General features: G+C 43.3%; 1 protein-coding gene across 1 annotated transcript; it reads left to right on the plus strand.

The window, feature by feature from the left end:
• The first annotated feature begins 1,617 nt into the window (after nucleotides 1-1,617).
• On the plus strand, nucleotides 1,618-17,285 carry LOC133363626 (alcohol dehydrogenase class-3). Its single transcript, XM_061582892.1, has 9 exons — nucleotides 1,618-1,925; nucleotides 6,125-6,226; nucleotides 7,377-7,518; nucleotides 7,768-7,855; nucleotides 11,260-11,479; nucleotides 13,143-13,403; nucleotides 15,012-15,147; nucleotides 16,159-16,297; nucleotides 16,883-17,285. Exons 1-9 carry the CDS (start codon nucleotides 1,716-1,718, stop codon nucleotides 16,905-16,907), a joined length of 1,323 nt encoding a protein of 440 aa, XP_061438876.1. The 5' UTR covers nucleotides 1,618-1,715; the 3' UTR covers nucleotides 16,908-17,285.
• The last annotated feature ends 1,105 nt before the right edge of the window (nucleotides 17,286-18,390 follow it).

Below are 18,390 nucleotides of genomic sequence, written 5' to 3' on the forward strand. Positions count from 1 at the left end.
GCTAGCAGTACATGGGACCAAATCTGAAAGACTGGTGCCAGCTGTGGAAAATCATCTCCCTTTTATAGGATTGTCTGAAGACTATGGCCTTGCTTAACAGCTGTGACCTTAGCTATCTCCTTATCAGTTGCTGTCTTTATATGCCGCCTACTAGAGATAGCAAGTGGGACCAGTTAACCGGTTCATCAACAACTAGTGAACTTAACCAGAAGCAGGTGTTGTCCATACAAGAAGCATCCTCCTGTGGCTCTTGTGTGTTGTTTTCTTCTTTGTATTAGCAAGAATACATTGGCGGACTTCCCAGAACTAGACAAATGGGAGGGAGGGAGCAGAAAAACTTTTCCAGTTTAGACTTTACAAGGCTTGACTGAATACTATGAGGAGGTCTGCATACCTGGATGTATAATATTCTATACATTAGGATTAGTACATACCATATGAAGACTCTTAGATGGAAATTTATATACATTAAACATGGGGCCAGCTCATAACACACTGATCAGTCTTTAACAATGACACACATCACTTGCCAAAACAAATCTTAGGCAATTAATTGCATGTTCTTTAGATAATTAATCAGTTGAATGAACTGACCACATCTGCATATGTAAAGATTTTTTTAAAAAAGAATACATGAAAATAATATAGTTAGGAGTCGGGGTGGGGCTTATTTCCGTGATACCGCCCAGCCACCTCACCCCAAAACTTCTGAAAAGGGGTACCGAGTTTGATTGACCCCCTACAATATTGTGTGATGATTTCTGTGGTTCACACTAAATATAATAAGGACAAAAAGCCTGAAAGTGGGCGAGGAGCGAAAATCAACTGGCAATCTCTCCCTATAAGAAAACTTTGTAAAGGCTCTACTGCGCAGCAGGGTCATCACTACTGGGGTGTGGAGCGTGCGGCCCGCACCCGGGTGTCACCATGGGGGGGGTGACACCCAGAGCCGCCCCGCCCCGTTGCCCAGCAAGGTTGCTCCAACTCCTCCTCGGAGGCGGGAGGGCGGGCGAGACCGGGAGCAGCGTTGGCGGGGTGAGGGAGGCACGCCGGTGTTCCCAGGCCTTCTCCGGCTGGGTGCCCCTCCGGCGCGCGCCCTCCCAGGGACGTGGACCGGGTGTCTGGCCTCGAGTGCACGCGCACGCCCAGCCACCTCGTCCATGCCCCTAGGAGGACGCACAGCGGAGGTCCGCACCCCCCCCTCCCGCTAGTGATGCCACTGGTGCGCAGCTCCAGCTAGCCTGAATTTGTATAGTGGTTAAGGTGTTGGACTACGACCTGGGAGACCAGGGTTCGAATCCCCACACAACCTCAGCTTCAGAGGGAGGCAATGGTAAAGCCCCTCTGAATACCGCTTACCATGAAAACCCTATTCATAGGGTCGCCATAGGTAGGAATCGACTTGAAGGCAGTCCATTTCCATTTTTCACAACTGCAGCAGCGTCTAATACGGTTGCTTCTTTAAGATCGTACCCCGGGCCTTCATAACAAGTTTCCGATAAAGCCAGTTTATCTGTCTTTTTTCCCCATTGAAATAACAGTAATCATATTGCAGCCCGATCCTTCTCTGTACGTTGACTCAGACGAAACGAGCCCCGCTGATATAAATGGGACTTCTCGCCAAGTCGCTGTGCCGGTAATTACGGCTCCCCTCTCCTTTGCAGTTCGGATCTTACACCCTATTTCCTACTCAAGGGGATTTACTTCTAGTAAGCATGTTTAAAAAGACGGCCCTGCAATTCAATCCGGAAAGCGTAATAAGACGAGCGAGGGGGAAGAGCCGTCCCTTCCTCGGCCAGTCCCCGTTTGTAGGTGGCTCTCGAAGGAGCGCGCATGCTCCGGAGAAGTTCAGGAGCTGCTTGGTTGAGGACCGTAAGAAGGAGCTCCTGCGGGTTGAAAGAGCAGCGGGGCCGATGGCGAGCGGGGTAAGTAGGCGTTTGTTCCCCGGGAGAACAGTGAGGGGTCGCCTGTCTGTGTCCCCCTTCCCGGTGCGCGGCGTGCAGCTGCAAAGGCGGCTGTGCGAAAGGCTACGAGGCAGGCAAGACAAAGAAGCCCTGGTTTTTTGTCGCGTTTTTCCCCCCCCTGTAGGCCGAGCATGTGTGTGTTTACTGGGAAATCAGCCCTCTCTGAGTCCAGAGGGCTTCCTCCCGCTGAAGCGTGCATAGGATTGCAAGCCCAAATCTTCAGTTCAGGCGGTGGTGTTTTTAAAAAGTGGGAGTGTTCCCAAAAAAGTCAGACAGACAAAAGGAAGCCGTTCTTCACACAGCGCGTAGTTAAACTATGGAATTGGCTCCCACAAGAGACGGTGATGGCCACCAACTTGGATAGATTTTTTTAAAAGTTAGATAAATTCATGGAGAAAACGTCTATCAGTGGTTATTAGCCATGATGGCTGTGCGTTGCCTGTATAGGCGGAGGCAGTAAGCTTCCAAACATACCAGTTGCTGGAAACCGCAGGAGGGGAGTGTGCTTTGCACTCAGGTCCTGCTTGAGGGCTTCCCATGGGCATCTGGTTGGCCACTGTGAGAGCAGGATGCTGGACTAGATGAGCCATTGGCCTGATCCAGCAGGCCCTTCTTATGCTAGATCCAGAGGCGGAGCACACAGGGTCTTTGTGGCTCAAGACTTGCCTCTTCCCTGGTTTTTCATCTTTTCCTGCATAATTGTGGGTTGAACCCTCCCTGGCATCCAGTCAGTATGGGTTCCAGGGGCTGGTCCATCCCTTGGTTTCCAACAATTGTGTCTACTTGGAAGTAAGGCCCACCGAGTTGTATGGGCCTTAATCCTAGGTGGAGGTATGTGTCTAGGATTATGGCCTTATAAGCGCTGCTTTCGCCAACCTCTTAACATCTAGCCGCACTTCTTGGGTATATAGCTCCTGGAGTTTTATAAAGAAACTGGCTTTGCATTTGCACTTTGTTTATAGCTCCTTCTTCCAGGTCTCTGTTGAGGAGGGGGGAAGGGAGGTTAAACATGCAACTGAGAATGGAAGGTGCTTTTAGGGGCACGGATGAACATATCAGGAGAATAGCAGAGGAAACATTGGCACCTGCTGTGGTTTGCACTGGAGTTCAGTTCTTTTGGTCATGTGAACATGACTGCTTCTGGGGCTTCCCTCCCCATTCTGGTTGAGATGACAAGTGAAAAGCAGTGTTGTGGATTTCTTTCCTTTAGATTTTTCATGGTGCTCACCTTGGCTGCTTGTGCAGGTGAGAGAGGTCAGCTCACATACCCGGTTTGTCACTTACCCTTTCAGTCCACAGAGAGAGAAAAGCAGAAGTTTGCATGAATAAGAAAGGAGATTCCCTAAAATTGGATCTTATGGATCAGCTGCTGCTCTTGGCATCTGGTGCATAATAATGAATGGAGGAGATGTGTGATCTGAGGACTGGGCAGTCTGGAACTGAAATTAGCTTCTGATTATTTGTAAAACTGTTAAAGTGTATGTGTATGCAGCAACGATTGACTTTGTTTAAAAAGGAAGTCTTTAACAGACTAAGAACAAAAATATGTTTTGATGTAGTCTTTCGCACCTGTTTTAAAATATCTTGCAAGGTATCTTACTTCCATTTGTGCTAATCTGCAGAGATGAATTATTTTTGTATCACCAGCTAGCTATAGTAGCTTATATTTTCAAAAAGGTTCCTTATTCACTCCAAACTGACCAAAAAATTGCTTGAAAATGGCCTTTACCTGCATAAGTTATAAAACTAGTATTTTCTTTGCTCTTAAGCCACAAATCCCACATACTATAGTATACCAGGTTCTAACTAGCGCCTCCTGTGAAAACCGTCTTTTAAATATATTTTCAAACCCTTTTTATGCAGAGTATGTAAATCATTTGCTAATATCTACTCTGTATTTTCTCCTCAAACATGAATTTATTTAACCAAATTGGTATAAAGGTAAGGGAAATGGAAGAACATAAATATTTTACATGGTATAAGATCTTTGTGGACTTTGCTCTGTGAGAAACTAACCAGTTTAGGGTTAGCAAACATTTCTTTGACTGCTCACACACGTACACATGGTTTTTACTTAATTTTTCTATTATAAAAGCACTAATGATTTCAGTCATTTATTTATTTATTTATTTATTTTATTCGATTTATTAGTCGCTCATCTGGCTGGAAACCCAGCCACTCTGAGCGACGTACAAAATAAAGGCATATAAACATCAGACATAAAAGTATATAAACATCAAAAAAGAAGCAATAAAACTAAACAACAAAGTAGAAGCTATCCCCCAGCCCACACAGCCCAACCCAAAGATCAGAAAGTCCTCCTAAAGAAGCTCCCTTTTGAAGGCTGGAGGATGGGGCAAGGCAGGTGGAAGCAGCCTCCCCTGATGGCAACAGAGTCTCTCTCCCCTCATAGTCCTTCTCTTGAGGCAGCTCCCTTTTGAAGGCTGGAGGGTGGGGCAAGGCAGGTGGAAACAGCCTCCCTTGATGGCAACAGAGTCTCTCTCCCCTCATAGTCCTTCTCTTGAGGCAGCTCCCTTTTGAAGGCTGGAGGGTGGGGCAAGGCAGGTGGAAGCAGCCTCCCCTGATGGCAACAGAGTCTCTCTCCCCTCATTCACAACTATATCTTAAATACATGTAATCTGTCAATGGCACTAGTGTCCTTGCTATTCAAGTGGTTGATAAAAGGTTACCACTGAAGAACAGGCAGTTCATTTTCTGTCTTTTTGCACTCTTAATTGGTCAATTAGGATACTGCAGCATAGATAGTGTGCATTTCTATTCCCTGCATAGAGGCTTCTGGCACACTAATAGGAGACAATTTTCAAGATAAAACTTAGTAACAAATGGTACTTAGTAACAAATGATAAGAATTGAATTACAGTATATACACTTACAATTATATTACAAATAATCAATAGGTTGTAATCATAGTACTTGTCCAGTAAGTAGTGTAGTAAGTAGTAGTTGCTAGAAATATGGGGATTATGGTTCATCCGAGGGAGAGGACAACTGCCCCCGCTTGCAGATGCCTATGGCACTTTGATATAGGCTCCATCTGCACTATACATTTAAAGCAGTATCATACCACTTGAAACAGCCATGTCTCCCCTCCCCTCCAAGAATCCTGAGAAGGGTAGTTTGTGAAGGGTGCTGAGAGTTTTTAGGAGAGCCTTATTCCCCTCACAGAGCCACAATTTTCAAAGTGATTTAACAGTCAGTCCCTCATCCCAGAGAACTCTGGGAATTACAGCTCTGTGAAGGGGAATAGGGCTCTCCTAACAACTCTTGGCACCTTCTACAAATTATACTTCACAGGATTCTTGGGGAGAAGCGATGACTGTTTCAAATGGTATGATACTATTTTAAATGTATAATGTGGATGGGGACTGAGTTCTTTGAATGCTTTCCCTGCTAAAAGATGGCTCAAGTATGGGTAGCTGTCCAACATGTTCTATATAGTGAAGATGGATGCAAAAAATTGATTAGCTTCTTTGCAGTTTCCTTTTGCAACGCTATCCAGTGTTATAGCCATGAGTACTGGACGAAGTTTTCAATTGAAAACTTGAATCTAAATAAACAGAGTGGAACCTTGAACACTTTTATGTCAGTGCTTCATTACCTTTGCTGGCTCCATTTCCGGATGCAATTCAAAGGGTTAGTTTTGACCTATAAAGCCCTTCATGGTTTGGGAACAGGATATTTGAAGGATTCCCTCTCTCAATATGCATCTATCTGGACTTAGATCTTCTTTAGAGGACCAGGTGAGGCACAACAGGTCATTAAAACTATCATATACATTTAAGTCTTTTATACCATGGAGTTATAAGTTTTTATACTCTGTGCTTGCATTTTTAGCCTGTTTTATTTTCCCTTTGTGTTCTTCGCCATAGGATGGCATATATTTGGTGCAAGTAAACAATTAAGGGGTCCCTATCATCACCAGTGTCTGCATAGAACATCTGTTAACAGCAAAGATTCATTTTGAGCCATCCATTTCCAAAGTTTCTATACTGAGTAGCAGTTGTGAGAGAGCAGGGCTTCGGCCTTTATCGTAAAACCTGGGATCATTTCCAAGAATTAGTAACCACTGGCTTCAGTAAACAAGGAAGTACATTATATGACCTTGCTGTACAATAAACTCTTTTCTATTTCTCATTTAGGTTATCAAATGTAAGGCAGCCGTTGCCTGGGAGGCAGGAAAACCACTGTCTATTGAGGAGGTGGAAGTTGCACCACCAAAAGCCCATGAAGTTCGTATCAAGGTAATTAAATAGTTGCTTTATTGCTTGCTCTAATCTGTTAAGGACCAAGATATTTGAAGAACCACCTCCTCCCATATGATCCTGTTCATCGCATCCCACCAAATTCAGGAAGACGACTGATTGTGGTGTGAGGCACCAAGGTTGTGGAACTTCCCTCTTAGAAAAGTATGGCTGACTCCCTCACTTTTTATAGTTTCACGTGAGCTGTTAAGACCTGAGTTTTTAGTGTGGGTTAAAGTCCCATCTCCCTGTTTTTATACTCTGTTGTTGTATCCTGCTCTTGGTTTTAAATGTATGAAATTGATTTTACGTATTTTGAACTGCTTTTAGCAGAACTTTTATTTAACATTTTTATTGTGGTAATGCATTTTATGGCTTTCTGTAAGCTGCTCTGAGTTGTATAAGGAAAAGTGAGGTGTAAACTTTGAATACCTATATGTGTATGATTTCTTAAAAAAAAAAAAACCTTGAGAGCCCAGTGAAGTGGGTGTGTGGGGCAGTTGGGATCATTCTTATTGAAATGCAAAGCTAGCTACAGTTAGATCATTGCAAAACATTTTTCATGAGTTGTTTATACTTCATAGTTTTTACTTTTAGCTAGTTATAAAGTATCAATAATAAACGTAATATTACTTTGGAATGAACTGAACTTCATGTCCATTAATTCAGTAATCCATAAGGGATATTTGTCGTCTTATCCTTGTATTGCAAACAAGCTGAGGCCAAAATACTTACTGTTGCATTTACAGCCTGCCCTTTATCCCAAGGGGCTTGAGACAGTATAGAAATCCTCCCACGCACGCACGCATGCACACACACAATATCCTTACAACAACCCTGTAAGGAAGGCAAGGCTGGGTGATTTAAACCCCCAGAGCCATGAAGCTTACAAAGGGAGTTAATGAAGCTCACCTTGGCCTGCCCACCAGTGTCTTCACAAATTCTAATCCCAATGCCCTAACCACTGCACCACACACTGACTATTTAAAAGACAGCAGTTTGCCTAAGGTTACCTAGTGAATATATGGTGGGAATGAAATATGAACTGGAGGGGGCCGGGTTGTAGTGACCTGTGAATCCAGCAGCCTGAACCCATAATGCCTGTTGAATCACTGTAGGATAATTCCGATTGTTGTTCATGGTTCCATAGATTGTTGCCACCGCCGTTTGTCACACGGATGCCTATACTCTGAGTGGTGCTGACCCTGAAGGGAGTTTCCCTGTCATTCTGGGCCATGAAGGAGCAGGGGTTGTGGAGAGTGTTGGGGAAGGAGTGACTAAATTTAAACCAGGTAAGGGAATTTTGCTCAAGATACCAGGACACTAATGCTTACAGTCCAGCCATCCCTTCACTAGGCATATATCATTTGCTTTCAGTTTGTAACTGCTTTGAAAACCTGGAACACAAACGTGCCCCTGCAAAAATTTATTTATTAACATTTCATGCTCTCGTGTAACATCTAGTATAAACAGGCTGTGCTTTTGATCAGTCAGTTGTGTTTAAATAAACAATTTTTTTTTAAACTCCTTGTGTTTTCCAGGAGACACAGTTATCCCTTTGTATATTCCGCAATGTGGAGAATGTAAGTTTTGTGTAAACCCTAAAACTAACCTCTGCCAGAAAATAAGGTTGGTACTCTTTTCTTCTTCCTGCCTCCCCCAATCTTTTGCTTTGTCATACTGAACATGGACCCCAGTGCTAGGGGGTCTATAAATGCAGTAGCCAGAAGGCCAATGCTCATCTTTTCTTCGTGATCACCTACTCCAGATTGCACAAAGTAAGAGACTGTTCCCTGATTATCTACGCTTTGCAAATTGCTTGGCATCTGGAGAAGTCTCTTGTTTTGTACAACGTGAGTGACTCTATCTCTTGCTCAATTTTCCTGGCACGTGGGCAGATTTAAATTCTCTGGCACGTGGGCAAAGACCGGAGTGAAGAACCTTTGGCCCACCAACCTAATTAGGCCCACCAGGCCTCCACTTTTGACCCATGAGGCCATTTCAACCAAGCCACACACACCTGCCCTACACCTGACGTCGTATGTAACGTCAGCTGCGAGCCGGGTAAAGAGTCGGATCAGCCGAAAGGGGAGTTGTAGGCACTGTAAAGAGCCAAGAATCACCTGATTGTGTTGGGTCTTGTGAAGCCCTTTGCAAAGCTTGTCGGGTCTAGCATGGCTTGTGAAGCCTCTGGCAAAGTGTTTTGCAAGGGTCTGTGCCAGACCTAATGATCAGCTGATCGTTGGTGCTTTATGGGCTGTGCCTTTGCCCACATGGTGTAATTTAAACTGTGCAGGCAGAAAAGGGTCACCTGATGTCATTGTGATGTCAAGAGATTCACAGGTGTATGACCCTGTCCACCTGCCAAACTTGGCCTATAGGGGTGGAGGAGATGACAATCTGGCCTACTAGCCAGTTCCCTACCTCTGGCAGCGATCTTGGGAAAGGAGAGGAGTGAGACACTAGACTTTGTAGATACTTAAAACAATGAGAAACTTTTCAGAGCTTCTGAGGTTCTCAGTATGAAGTATGAGACTGTCCTCTTCCCTCTCAGATTTTCTGTACAGGCCAGAGAATTTAAGGGAGGTGTTGAATCAGTGTCAGCCACAAATAATAGCAAGCTATCAAAGCAAGCCAAAGCGTGTGGATCCAATACAGTTATAACAATTATAGTTCTTGCTAACAGCAATTGGTTACTCTTAACCTTGGTTAATATCTCACATTTAAAGTGAAACCATATTTTCAGTGACACATGTAGGAAAGGAAAGCAAGTCCTGCTTGTTAAGCTTGCAAGCAAGGAGGCAGGGAAATGAGTTTAACCATGGCATGCTCAGTGCAGATGTAATGCTTTACCATGATTTATTCTATCTGTGATTGGAAGGCGCCACTTCAAACCATATTTTTACATCCTGGTTTACAGCCAGTTCTTAACCATGGTTTAGGAATTCATGTATAAATAGTAACCCCATCTATGGGCGCATAGGGATTTCCTTGTGCAACAAAATAGACCAGAATTAAATCATCCTTTGCTTTAATTTCATCAAGGGTCATTTGACTGGAAAAATACGTATTTCAGAAGACTTAGTATGATGTTGTTCTTGAAGCTCTCCTTTTGCCTCTGGGCTCATCTGCTGCTGGCATGTGACACCCCCCCCAACAGATTACCCCAAGGGAATGTGGCGCTTTACCAAAAGAAAGGCTTACCCACCTCCACTTTACTATATTATGGCCTGTCTTATCAGGCCTTGTGGTTTGGTTTGCCTTTGTGCATAATGCCTTGTTGGTATGGGTGGTTTGAAAAAGGAAGTAGGCAACTTAGTGACCTTTCAGGGGAAAGGGGACATAACAGTTTCCATCCAATGAACAGTGACTCTTAACTTCTGTGGGTGAAAAAAAATTACACACCCTCTCTCCTGCCTTTCAACAACAGCTGTGTCAAGGGTTTGTCTGAAGCTGCAGTCCTAAATAACACTTAAAAGAGAGCCTCATTTTAACTCATTTGGATTTACTTCTCAGTAAATGCACTGAGGACAGCACCAAACAGATCATTAAGGCCTGTCTGACATTCTGTCACAAAATCCACTCAAGCCAGTTTTTAGTTTATTTTTATTACTAGAATTTGTACCCTGCCTTTATATTGTGACACTCTAGGCAGCAGGAATAATCAAGTAAAACACACAATAACTATCTGAAGTAGTGTCATTCAAATTAATCTTAAAAACAAAGCAGCTGATAAAAAACCGCAGCAGAGAAGTCTTATTATTTAAGGAGTAAAGTCCCCAAAAGCCCACTGAAACAAAAAAAGGTTTGCGTGTCTATAGAAAGGTGAGAAACGATAAGGCGAAGCAGATCTCCTTTGAGAAGGTTCCCATATTCTAGGTGCCACAACAGTAAAGTCCCTGTCTTTTATGTCCACCTGCTCTGCATCTATTTGCAAGGAAACATGGAACAGGGCTCTAGAGGTACATCTTGGTGCTTGGGCAGGTTCATGTGGGTGGAGGTGGCAGAAGACAGCCTGTTCCTAGGCTGGTTAGGTCTTTAAAGGTGAAGGCTAGCATCTTGAATTGATAAGGAAGAACTGGTATCCTGTAGAGATGGTATAGAATTGAAGTAAGAGGAGCCAGCCTGCATCTCAGTTGTAGTTTGTACCTGTAAAGACTAATCTACACATGCGGTAGAAAGAGATGGGAATGAGGTACTAAAATGGGCTGTACCTCTTGAGATTGCAAGTTGAGGGTCATGTTTTAATGTTCCCATGTATATCATATTTTTTTAAATAATACACCTCCCTGCATTTAGATAACCAGTACAGCTGGGAATGAACTTAGCTAGAACTGCTCCCTGATGTGCTAGATATTCCTTGCAGGGAGCTTTTGTTCTTGAATGCATATTTATATAAATGCCATTCCCCACTTGCAGCCTTCATACACACATTCTGGACCACAAACTACATGCCATACTTGCAGAAAATATGCATGCTCTGCAAAGCTTATATCAATTAAATGTGAAGGGTGCTGTACACAGCAAAGGTTTTAGGGCTTCAAGACATGCTTCTTATTGTTTTTAATGTCCTTGACTTTCCTCTTTCAGAGTTATTTAATGTAAGTGCACCAGCTCAGTGAATCCAAGATGTAGCACATCTCTTCTGTAGCTATAACTTTACAGCAGGGATAGAGAATCTGTGGCCCTCTTATATGATCTTGGACTCCAGCTCCCACCATGCCTGATGATTGGCTCTGTCAACTGGGGCTAACGGGATATAGTGTCCAATAATACCAGAAGGGCAGCAGATTCCCCACCCTTGCTTTATAGCTTTACCATCTGTGAATTTTTTTCCTTCCCCCCCCCCCGCTGTGTTCTGGAGAATTTGAAAGTTTGCACAATTTGTGCTTTGTGGCTTAAGAAAGGTATTGTCCTAGTACAGATTTTTTAATTTTTCTTATAGGCCAAAACGGCTACCTTTGCTTTTATATATATATGTATAATGTGATACGCTCTCTAAATAACATGATTGTTTTGATTTTGTTCTGTAGAATCAGCCAAGGAAAAGGAGTGATGCCTGATGGTACCAGTAGGTTCATGTGTAAAGGCAAGCAAGTTCTCCACTTCATGGGCACAAGCACTTTCTCAGAATATACTGTTGTTGCAGACATTTCTTTGGCTAAAATAGACCCTTCTGCTCCCTTGGACAAAGTCTGCTTGCTGGGATGTGGAGTTTCTACAGGCTATGGAGCAGCCCTGAACACTGCGAAGGTTGGTTGCCTGACTTGTCTTCCTCTTGGGGACATTGTAGCCCAAGCTGTAACTGCTGAATAGAAAAGGGAGAAGGGCTTATCATATATACTAATCGTGATCTCAGTTCTCTTGAGTGGTTGCTCTTCCCTTATGGAGCCAAAGCAGCAGAATCCACACACGAGAGAGATGTATGAGCAGGCTTCAGGAGGGGGGAACCGAAGGATTGCTTTAATACGAACACCTTTATGCAAGAAAAACTGCAAGGGAGGAGCCTCCATCCCCAAATAGCCCAGTAAAGACAGGTCATGCTCAATGGCCATGAAACAATTGCTTTTTTTGGGGGGGGGGATGGAAAACCAGGAGGGAGTGGGAGTATCTTGAGCAGGAGGATTCTGCACTGCGACATATTGATGCAGATCCCCCTTGTTTTATTTCACTACAAGGACCAGACCATGTTATACAGTGTGTTTCTTTTCCCCAGTGGTTTGTTTTTACTGGAAGAGCAGATTTGGACATTACAGCTGAGAGCAGAAGAGTGTGCGTACATGCGTGCACATGTGCATGCTTAACCCTGTCCATTTCTGATGTTTTTTCGCCTCGAGGTTTCTTCCCACACCACCAGCTACGTCCCCATGCAAGGGGTATCCCCACCCTGCTGGACGAAAAGCAGCTTACACCAGGTGACTTTGAATGAACAGGAAGGGAAAGGACTGTGCCCCACTGCTCACAATAGTAGCCACACTGCACTTCAGTAAAAACAAACTGGCAGGGTAGGCGATAATATTCCCTAAGTCTGGCCCTAAGGCTCTTCCACAGTTAAGGCCCAACCCTGAGCTGCCCACAAGGAACAGAGGAAGTTGCCTTATGCAGAGTTGGACCATTGGTCTGTCTAAGTGTTGTCTACATTGACTGGGAGTGGCTCTTCCAGGGTTTCAAGCAGGGCTCTTCCCACCCTTGTCTGAAGATGCTAAGGATTAAACCTGGGGCCTTCAGCACTGAAATTCACGTGCCCTTCCACTAAGTTACAGCCCTTCCTCCAAGCTATGGTTCAACACTCCTGTTCCGAAAGAGAGAAACACCACTTGTTTAAACAGGAGTGGCACATGTCTGCTTCCTGACAGTTCCATGTCATTGCTGTTTCTGCCACTCATGGCAGCACAAATTGTTTTGTGGCAACTGCACATAGGACAAACCAGGATGCAGAGTCTGCCCTTATGCCTAGTGTTTTTTATTCCATGGGAGACTTGGGGAGAAAACCTTTGGCCCTCATCTGCTAACTTGCTCTGGTTTTGCAGCCACCACTGTTTATTAACATTTGCTTGTGAATTTGTACGAGTGAGGTCTGAACAGCTGTTCATCGGGGCTTGTTGGCTCAGCCACATCTTTACCTGATAGTAGGTGGGTATGGCTTGGCAAAAAAGGCCAGGCCTAATTAGACCCACGGGCCAGAGATCCCTCACTGCTGAATTAAGAGGGCCTGCAGTGAACTTAAGTTGCGTTACTCATTAAAAGCAGGATGGCCATTAATTCTCAGAACAGATTAACTTGGCTTAACAAGCCTTTTGCAAGAGCCTTATTTACCAGAGCAGACTGTACTGTTAACTTCTCGGTTTTAAGAGCCATTTTCTGTTTTGTAGCTTTCTTCCCTGTGCATCCATCAATTGAACATTCTTTCTTGTAGGTGGAATCTGGCTCTACTTGTGCCATTTTTGGCTTGGGTGGAGTTGGGCTAGCAGTAATCATGGGCTGTAAAGTGGCAGGTGCATCTCAGATCATCGGGGTTGACCTCAACAAAGACAAATTTGCAAAAGCCAAGGAATTTGGGGCCACAGAGTGCATCAGCCCTGAGGATTTCAAGAAGCCCATTCAAGAGGTCCTAGTTGAGTTGACAGATGGAGGAGTAGATTACTCATTTGAGTGTATCGGTAATGTTGGTGTCATGGTAAGTGCATTTGTGTAAAGATAGCACCATAGGTTGAGTGCAGCCTTGAGGGCCTATTTATGGAATTGTTGTACTGAGAAAGCAATTGATGAATTAGATGTCTCCAGTTCCTTGCAAGATTTGGTTGCTTGGGGGAACATTGACTCTTTCCCTTTGGATAAATGATCAGTGGTGGGAAACTGTATCTGGCTAGTGACTGAGATCCAGAATTGGCCCAGCCTCTGACAGCCACTATAACAATTGGATGTGGCTGCCCACCTGTCAGTCACCTGACATCATAGGATGTCAGGAGATTGAAAGTTCAAGCCAGGCCTACAAAGGAAGATTCTTTCTTGAACTTTCTTGGACCTGATGTCATTCGTTGTCAGGCTTGGGAAAGGTGGCTGTGGTTTGTCAAATGGGCGAACCTCCAAGGCCTGATTAGGCCCAAATTGCTGGAAGTTCCCCACACCACTGAATTAAACAGTAGCTGGGTCACATTATGTGGGTTATGGGAGTTTACTGTTCTGTTAAAAAAAAAAAACAACCATGGTGACCTATAAACTGGAGATGAATGGATTTTATTGCCAAATTATTTATTTGAATAAACACAGGAGAAATTGACACAGACCAGAAATAAGACTGACCCATCTATCTCTCCTTTATAGGTTGCCATGTTTGTTCTTTTCTGACCCATTTCTACCTTAAATCTGATTTAAAAAAAAATCCATATAAAAATTCAAATTTAAATACATATTATCTCCATATAGGCATTTCTAAACATATTTTATACTAAAACATGGGTTTTAAAATACATTTTGATACCTCTCTTGAGCCTAGAACTCTAAAAATTCAGAGAAGTGCAAAATCTGACTGGTAGTTATCTTCCAATCTGTATATTAGCCTGAGAGTTGTGAATTTGTTTGGTTCACTTTAAGTATGTGGACTGATTGAAATTTTTCCTTCATCCTAAATATATAATCATGTAGAGGCTGCTTCACAAGAGGAGCCATTCACAGGAAGTGACTGGACATGTTGACTTCTCCTGGTGGCTTTTACATACCACCACTGCAAACTGAGAAGCAAGTGGGGGAGAGGGCATGGAAAGAAGGGAGTAGTGGCATAAAGAAACACATCAGAAGAGCATGCTTTGTTGTCAGACCAAGACCCATCAACTCCCAACATTGTCTCTAGCAATGACCAACTAGGTGCCTCTGGGAAGCTCACAAACAGGATGACCATCTTCAGCATATCACTTTCGCCTCTGGCAATTAGGAGCATACTCTCTCTGCAACCATGAAGGTTGCATTCAGCTGTCGTAGTCATTTCAGAGTATGTCTCTCTCAAGAGCTTATCAGCTGCAATTATTAAGCATGATAATCTCTCTCTGGCCTACCAGTCGTTCTTTCTAAAAGTACTGGAGCACCTATAGAAGCTGCCTTTTCCCACTGGTCCATCTAGTTCAGTATTTCCTAGTTGATTGGCAGCAGCCCTTTCATCTCTTGCCACTTGAAGATGCCAGGATTGAACCTGGGATCTTCTGCGTATGCTCTACCACTGAACTATGGTCCCCATGTTTCTTTTGTTTGCATCACTCGCTCCTTCTTTCTTTCTCCCATATCTTAACAGAGAGCAGCCTTGGAAGCGTGTCACAAAGGTTGGGGAGTGAGTGTGATAGTTGGCGTTGCTGCTGCAGGTCAGGAAATTGCAACCCGTCCATTCCAGCTGGTCACTGGACGAACATGGAAAGGAACTGCCTTCGGAGGTACATAACTGCTGGGCTGCTGATGTACCTGTCTTGTGTGGGCCAGTCAGGAGGCATTCTTGTGTGCATGTGTGGTTTCTGCATAGGAAACTAGCAAGAATCCAATGGCATGCTAAAACTTGTGACATAACTCTCCTTAATCCAATCCAATTTCTTAATCCAATATTCTGGATGATTATCTTCATTATTTTACCCATCGGTAAAATACAACTTTTACCCTAATTCCTCACTATACTGTCAAAAAGGACATTCCCCTATGCTGTTCTTTTAATGCAAGTAACTTGTTGCAGATCTGAGTGCCTAATAAGTTGGAGAACGGGATCATGCACAAAGAATCGCAAGGCTGCAGGACATGGTGGTGAACCTGTAGCCTTCCAGATGTTGCCAGACTCTTAACTCCCATCTTTCCTGATCGTTGGCCATGTTGTTTGAGGTTGATGGGAGTTGGGGTCTAGCAACCTCTAGAGGGGTCCAGGTTTCCCATCCTACTATAGCATATTACAAAATGCAGGAGCATATTCATACCACGTAGCATGCCAAGAATGGCCACATATCCAAGAAACGAACAAGTTGCCTTATACGGAGTCAGACTATTGGTTCATCTAGCTCAGTATTATCTACACTGACTGGCAGCAGCTCTCCAGGCTTTCAGGCACAAGTTTCTCCCAGCCCAACCTGGAGATGCTGGGGATCGAACATGAGACCTTCTGCATGCAAGACAGAGCAACTGCCTTTCCTACCAAAAGGGAGACTCACATCTCCCTTTTCATCTTGGAGGGAGGAAAGGCTGCATCAATCTTAAGGATTTTACAGAAATAAAAGATCGCTTTCATCCAGTTCTTTCAGGCTTGCATTGTTAGAAAAATTCCCTGTTTGGATGATAAGCATGAATGCATTTTTGTGACTTCAGAACTCTTATCAGATACTGTTTTAAAGCTGCTTCATTATAATTCTTCCATCTTGTCTGTGTAACATCGCATTTAATACAAAAACAATTTCATTTTCCATTAGGCTGGAAGAGTGTAGAGAGTGTGCCGAAGCTGGTATCTGAATACATGTCCAAAAAGATAAAAGTGGATGAATTTGTGACTCACAGTTTACCTTTTGACAAAATTAATGAGGCTTTTGAATTGATGCATGTCGGCAAGAGGTGGGTGTTTTCTGCTGTTTGTCAGTAAGTTTATTTTCAGATATTGTGTCCTGTGACAGTTTTAAGAACAGCACAGCACAATCCTATACATGCCTACCCCAAAGCAAACTTTTAGTTAAATAGGCATAGGATTGCAGCTTTAATTTTCAAAGACATATTTTGGGAGAAGAGGATGTTGCATATGTACTGTAAAAGAAACTCTTTTCCCTTGGTAGGCATCTTTTCCTTTATCCTGTCAACATCTAGCATTCTTCTTTTCCTGAGAACAGTTCTGTGATGTTTTGTTGGAGAGACTGCCCCAGTGACCTCCATGATCAGCAGGAGTGAGTGGAGTTCCTCCTACTCCATGGGTAGTGGTATTCACCACTAGTCCCACTTAGAGTAGACCCATTGAAGTTGGAATACAGCCCCATGCCTATTCCATCTTCTAGCCTGCCCATGGTGGATGGAGCTGTAGCCCATAACATCTGGAAGGCACCACACTGCAGAAGGCTGCATTGTACTAGTTTTCTTAAATAATATCAAACTAAGTTTGGTAGTACAAAATAGATTCATTATTTGAGCTTTTTTCTTTCATTTTTGCAGCATCCGGAGTGTTCTAAAGTTTTAAGAAGCCTGAAGATGGAACTCTGCCACTGTAGCAGTACAGCCCTGCATAACAGTAATCCAGCCTGCCTTGGTCAGAAAGCTCGAGTTTAAGGAAAACTGTTCAGTTAGAATCAAGTTGGAAACACCATCTGATCTAATAATGTAAACAGCAAAACACTGTTCTCTTACTGTAGCAGCATGTATTAGCTGCTGATCTTAGACACAGCTAATATTTCCTATCTCTCAATATACCACTAAGTGCCAGAAATCTGTAACATTCATCAATAAATTTAGAGTGTTTATGTAAAATCAGTAGCTTTTTGTTCTAAAATACCTTGTAAGAGATGTAAAAAAAACTTTGTACAAGAATGATGATTAAACGCCCCCCTATTTAGGCATACTGCTGTTTTGTGTCCTTGTCTTGAACCCAGGTCATGGCACAAAGTTTTAAAACTTTTTTAGATGGTTAAGATGAGGTTCTGCCTCGTTTACAAAAGCTAGGGGTTACTGATGTATGGCTAAGCTGCTTTGTATCTTGGGGACAAACTAATTATGTAATAATCACAGTACATGTTTAAGAGAGCAGGTGTGGAGGCTTGAATCAGCACTGGACCCTTTGTCCCTATTGCAGTCCTAACCTAGATTAGGCTCCCTGAGAATGTTTACTACTTAAAAAAAATGCAGTTATGATGAAGTAGCATCCACTGGGGGTCAGAGTAAACCAGAGGGGCTACAACTCATCAGTTACTCCTACTGTTATGATTTAGTCTGGCTTCTGGTAAAGCTGTTTATATTACATAATCTACTGCAATTTGAGAACAGCAGTCTACAAGGAGTAAATTGCTGCCCTTAAAATTGACAAGACTTCAACTGTGGCTACATAAACTCTGTATTTTTCCTCAAACAATCCTTCACACAAAGTGTGACTGGTCTAAGTGGACCTCCTACCCTCTCATCATAAATCGCTGGGGAAAAAAGGGTTAATTTTTTTAAAAAAATCCACCACATATGCAACACAAATAGTTTGGAGCATATAGAAACATTGCATATAGTCTTGTATTTACATTATTATATAATTATGACTTGGGCTTGCATGAGGGAGCTGGAAAAAAACACAAGTTGTGTTTTTGCTAGCCCAACCCCCAATTCAGCAATTACTTATGGAGCTGCAAGTGCTTCTCTCATCTTTAAAAAAAGATCCAAGCTACCTATAGATTATACCCTGTTGCTGAAATGAATGGGATTTCCTCAAGCAAGAAACATTTGTTCTTTCCTTACTAAGATTGCTTCTGTATGTTAAAACGTAGAGGTGGGCTTTTCAGAGAGCTTCATCTGTATGCACAGGGAGCCTACATATGAGAGTGCTCCATGAGGGATTAAATTCCTTCTTCTTTGTCTAAGAACATAAGAAGTGCCTGCTGGCCCATCTAGCCCAACATCCTGTTCTCAGTGGCCAACCAGATGCCCTTGGGAAGCCCACAAGTAGGACCTGAGTGCAAAGACCA

The sequence above is a fragment of the Rhineura floridana genome, chromosome 9 (genome assembly GCF_030035675.1).
Source record: "Rhineura floridana isolate rRhiFlo1 chromosome 9, rRhiFlo1.hap2, whole genome shotgun sequence".
Lineage (NCBI taxonomy): Eukaryota > Metazoa > Chordata > Lepidosauria > Squamata > Rhineuridae > Rhineura > Rhineura floridana.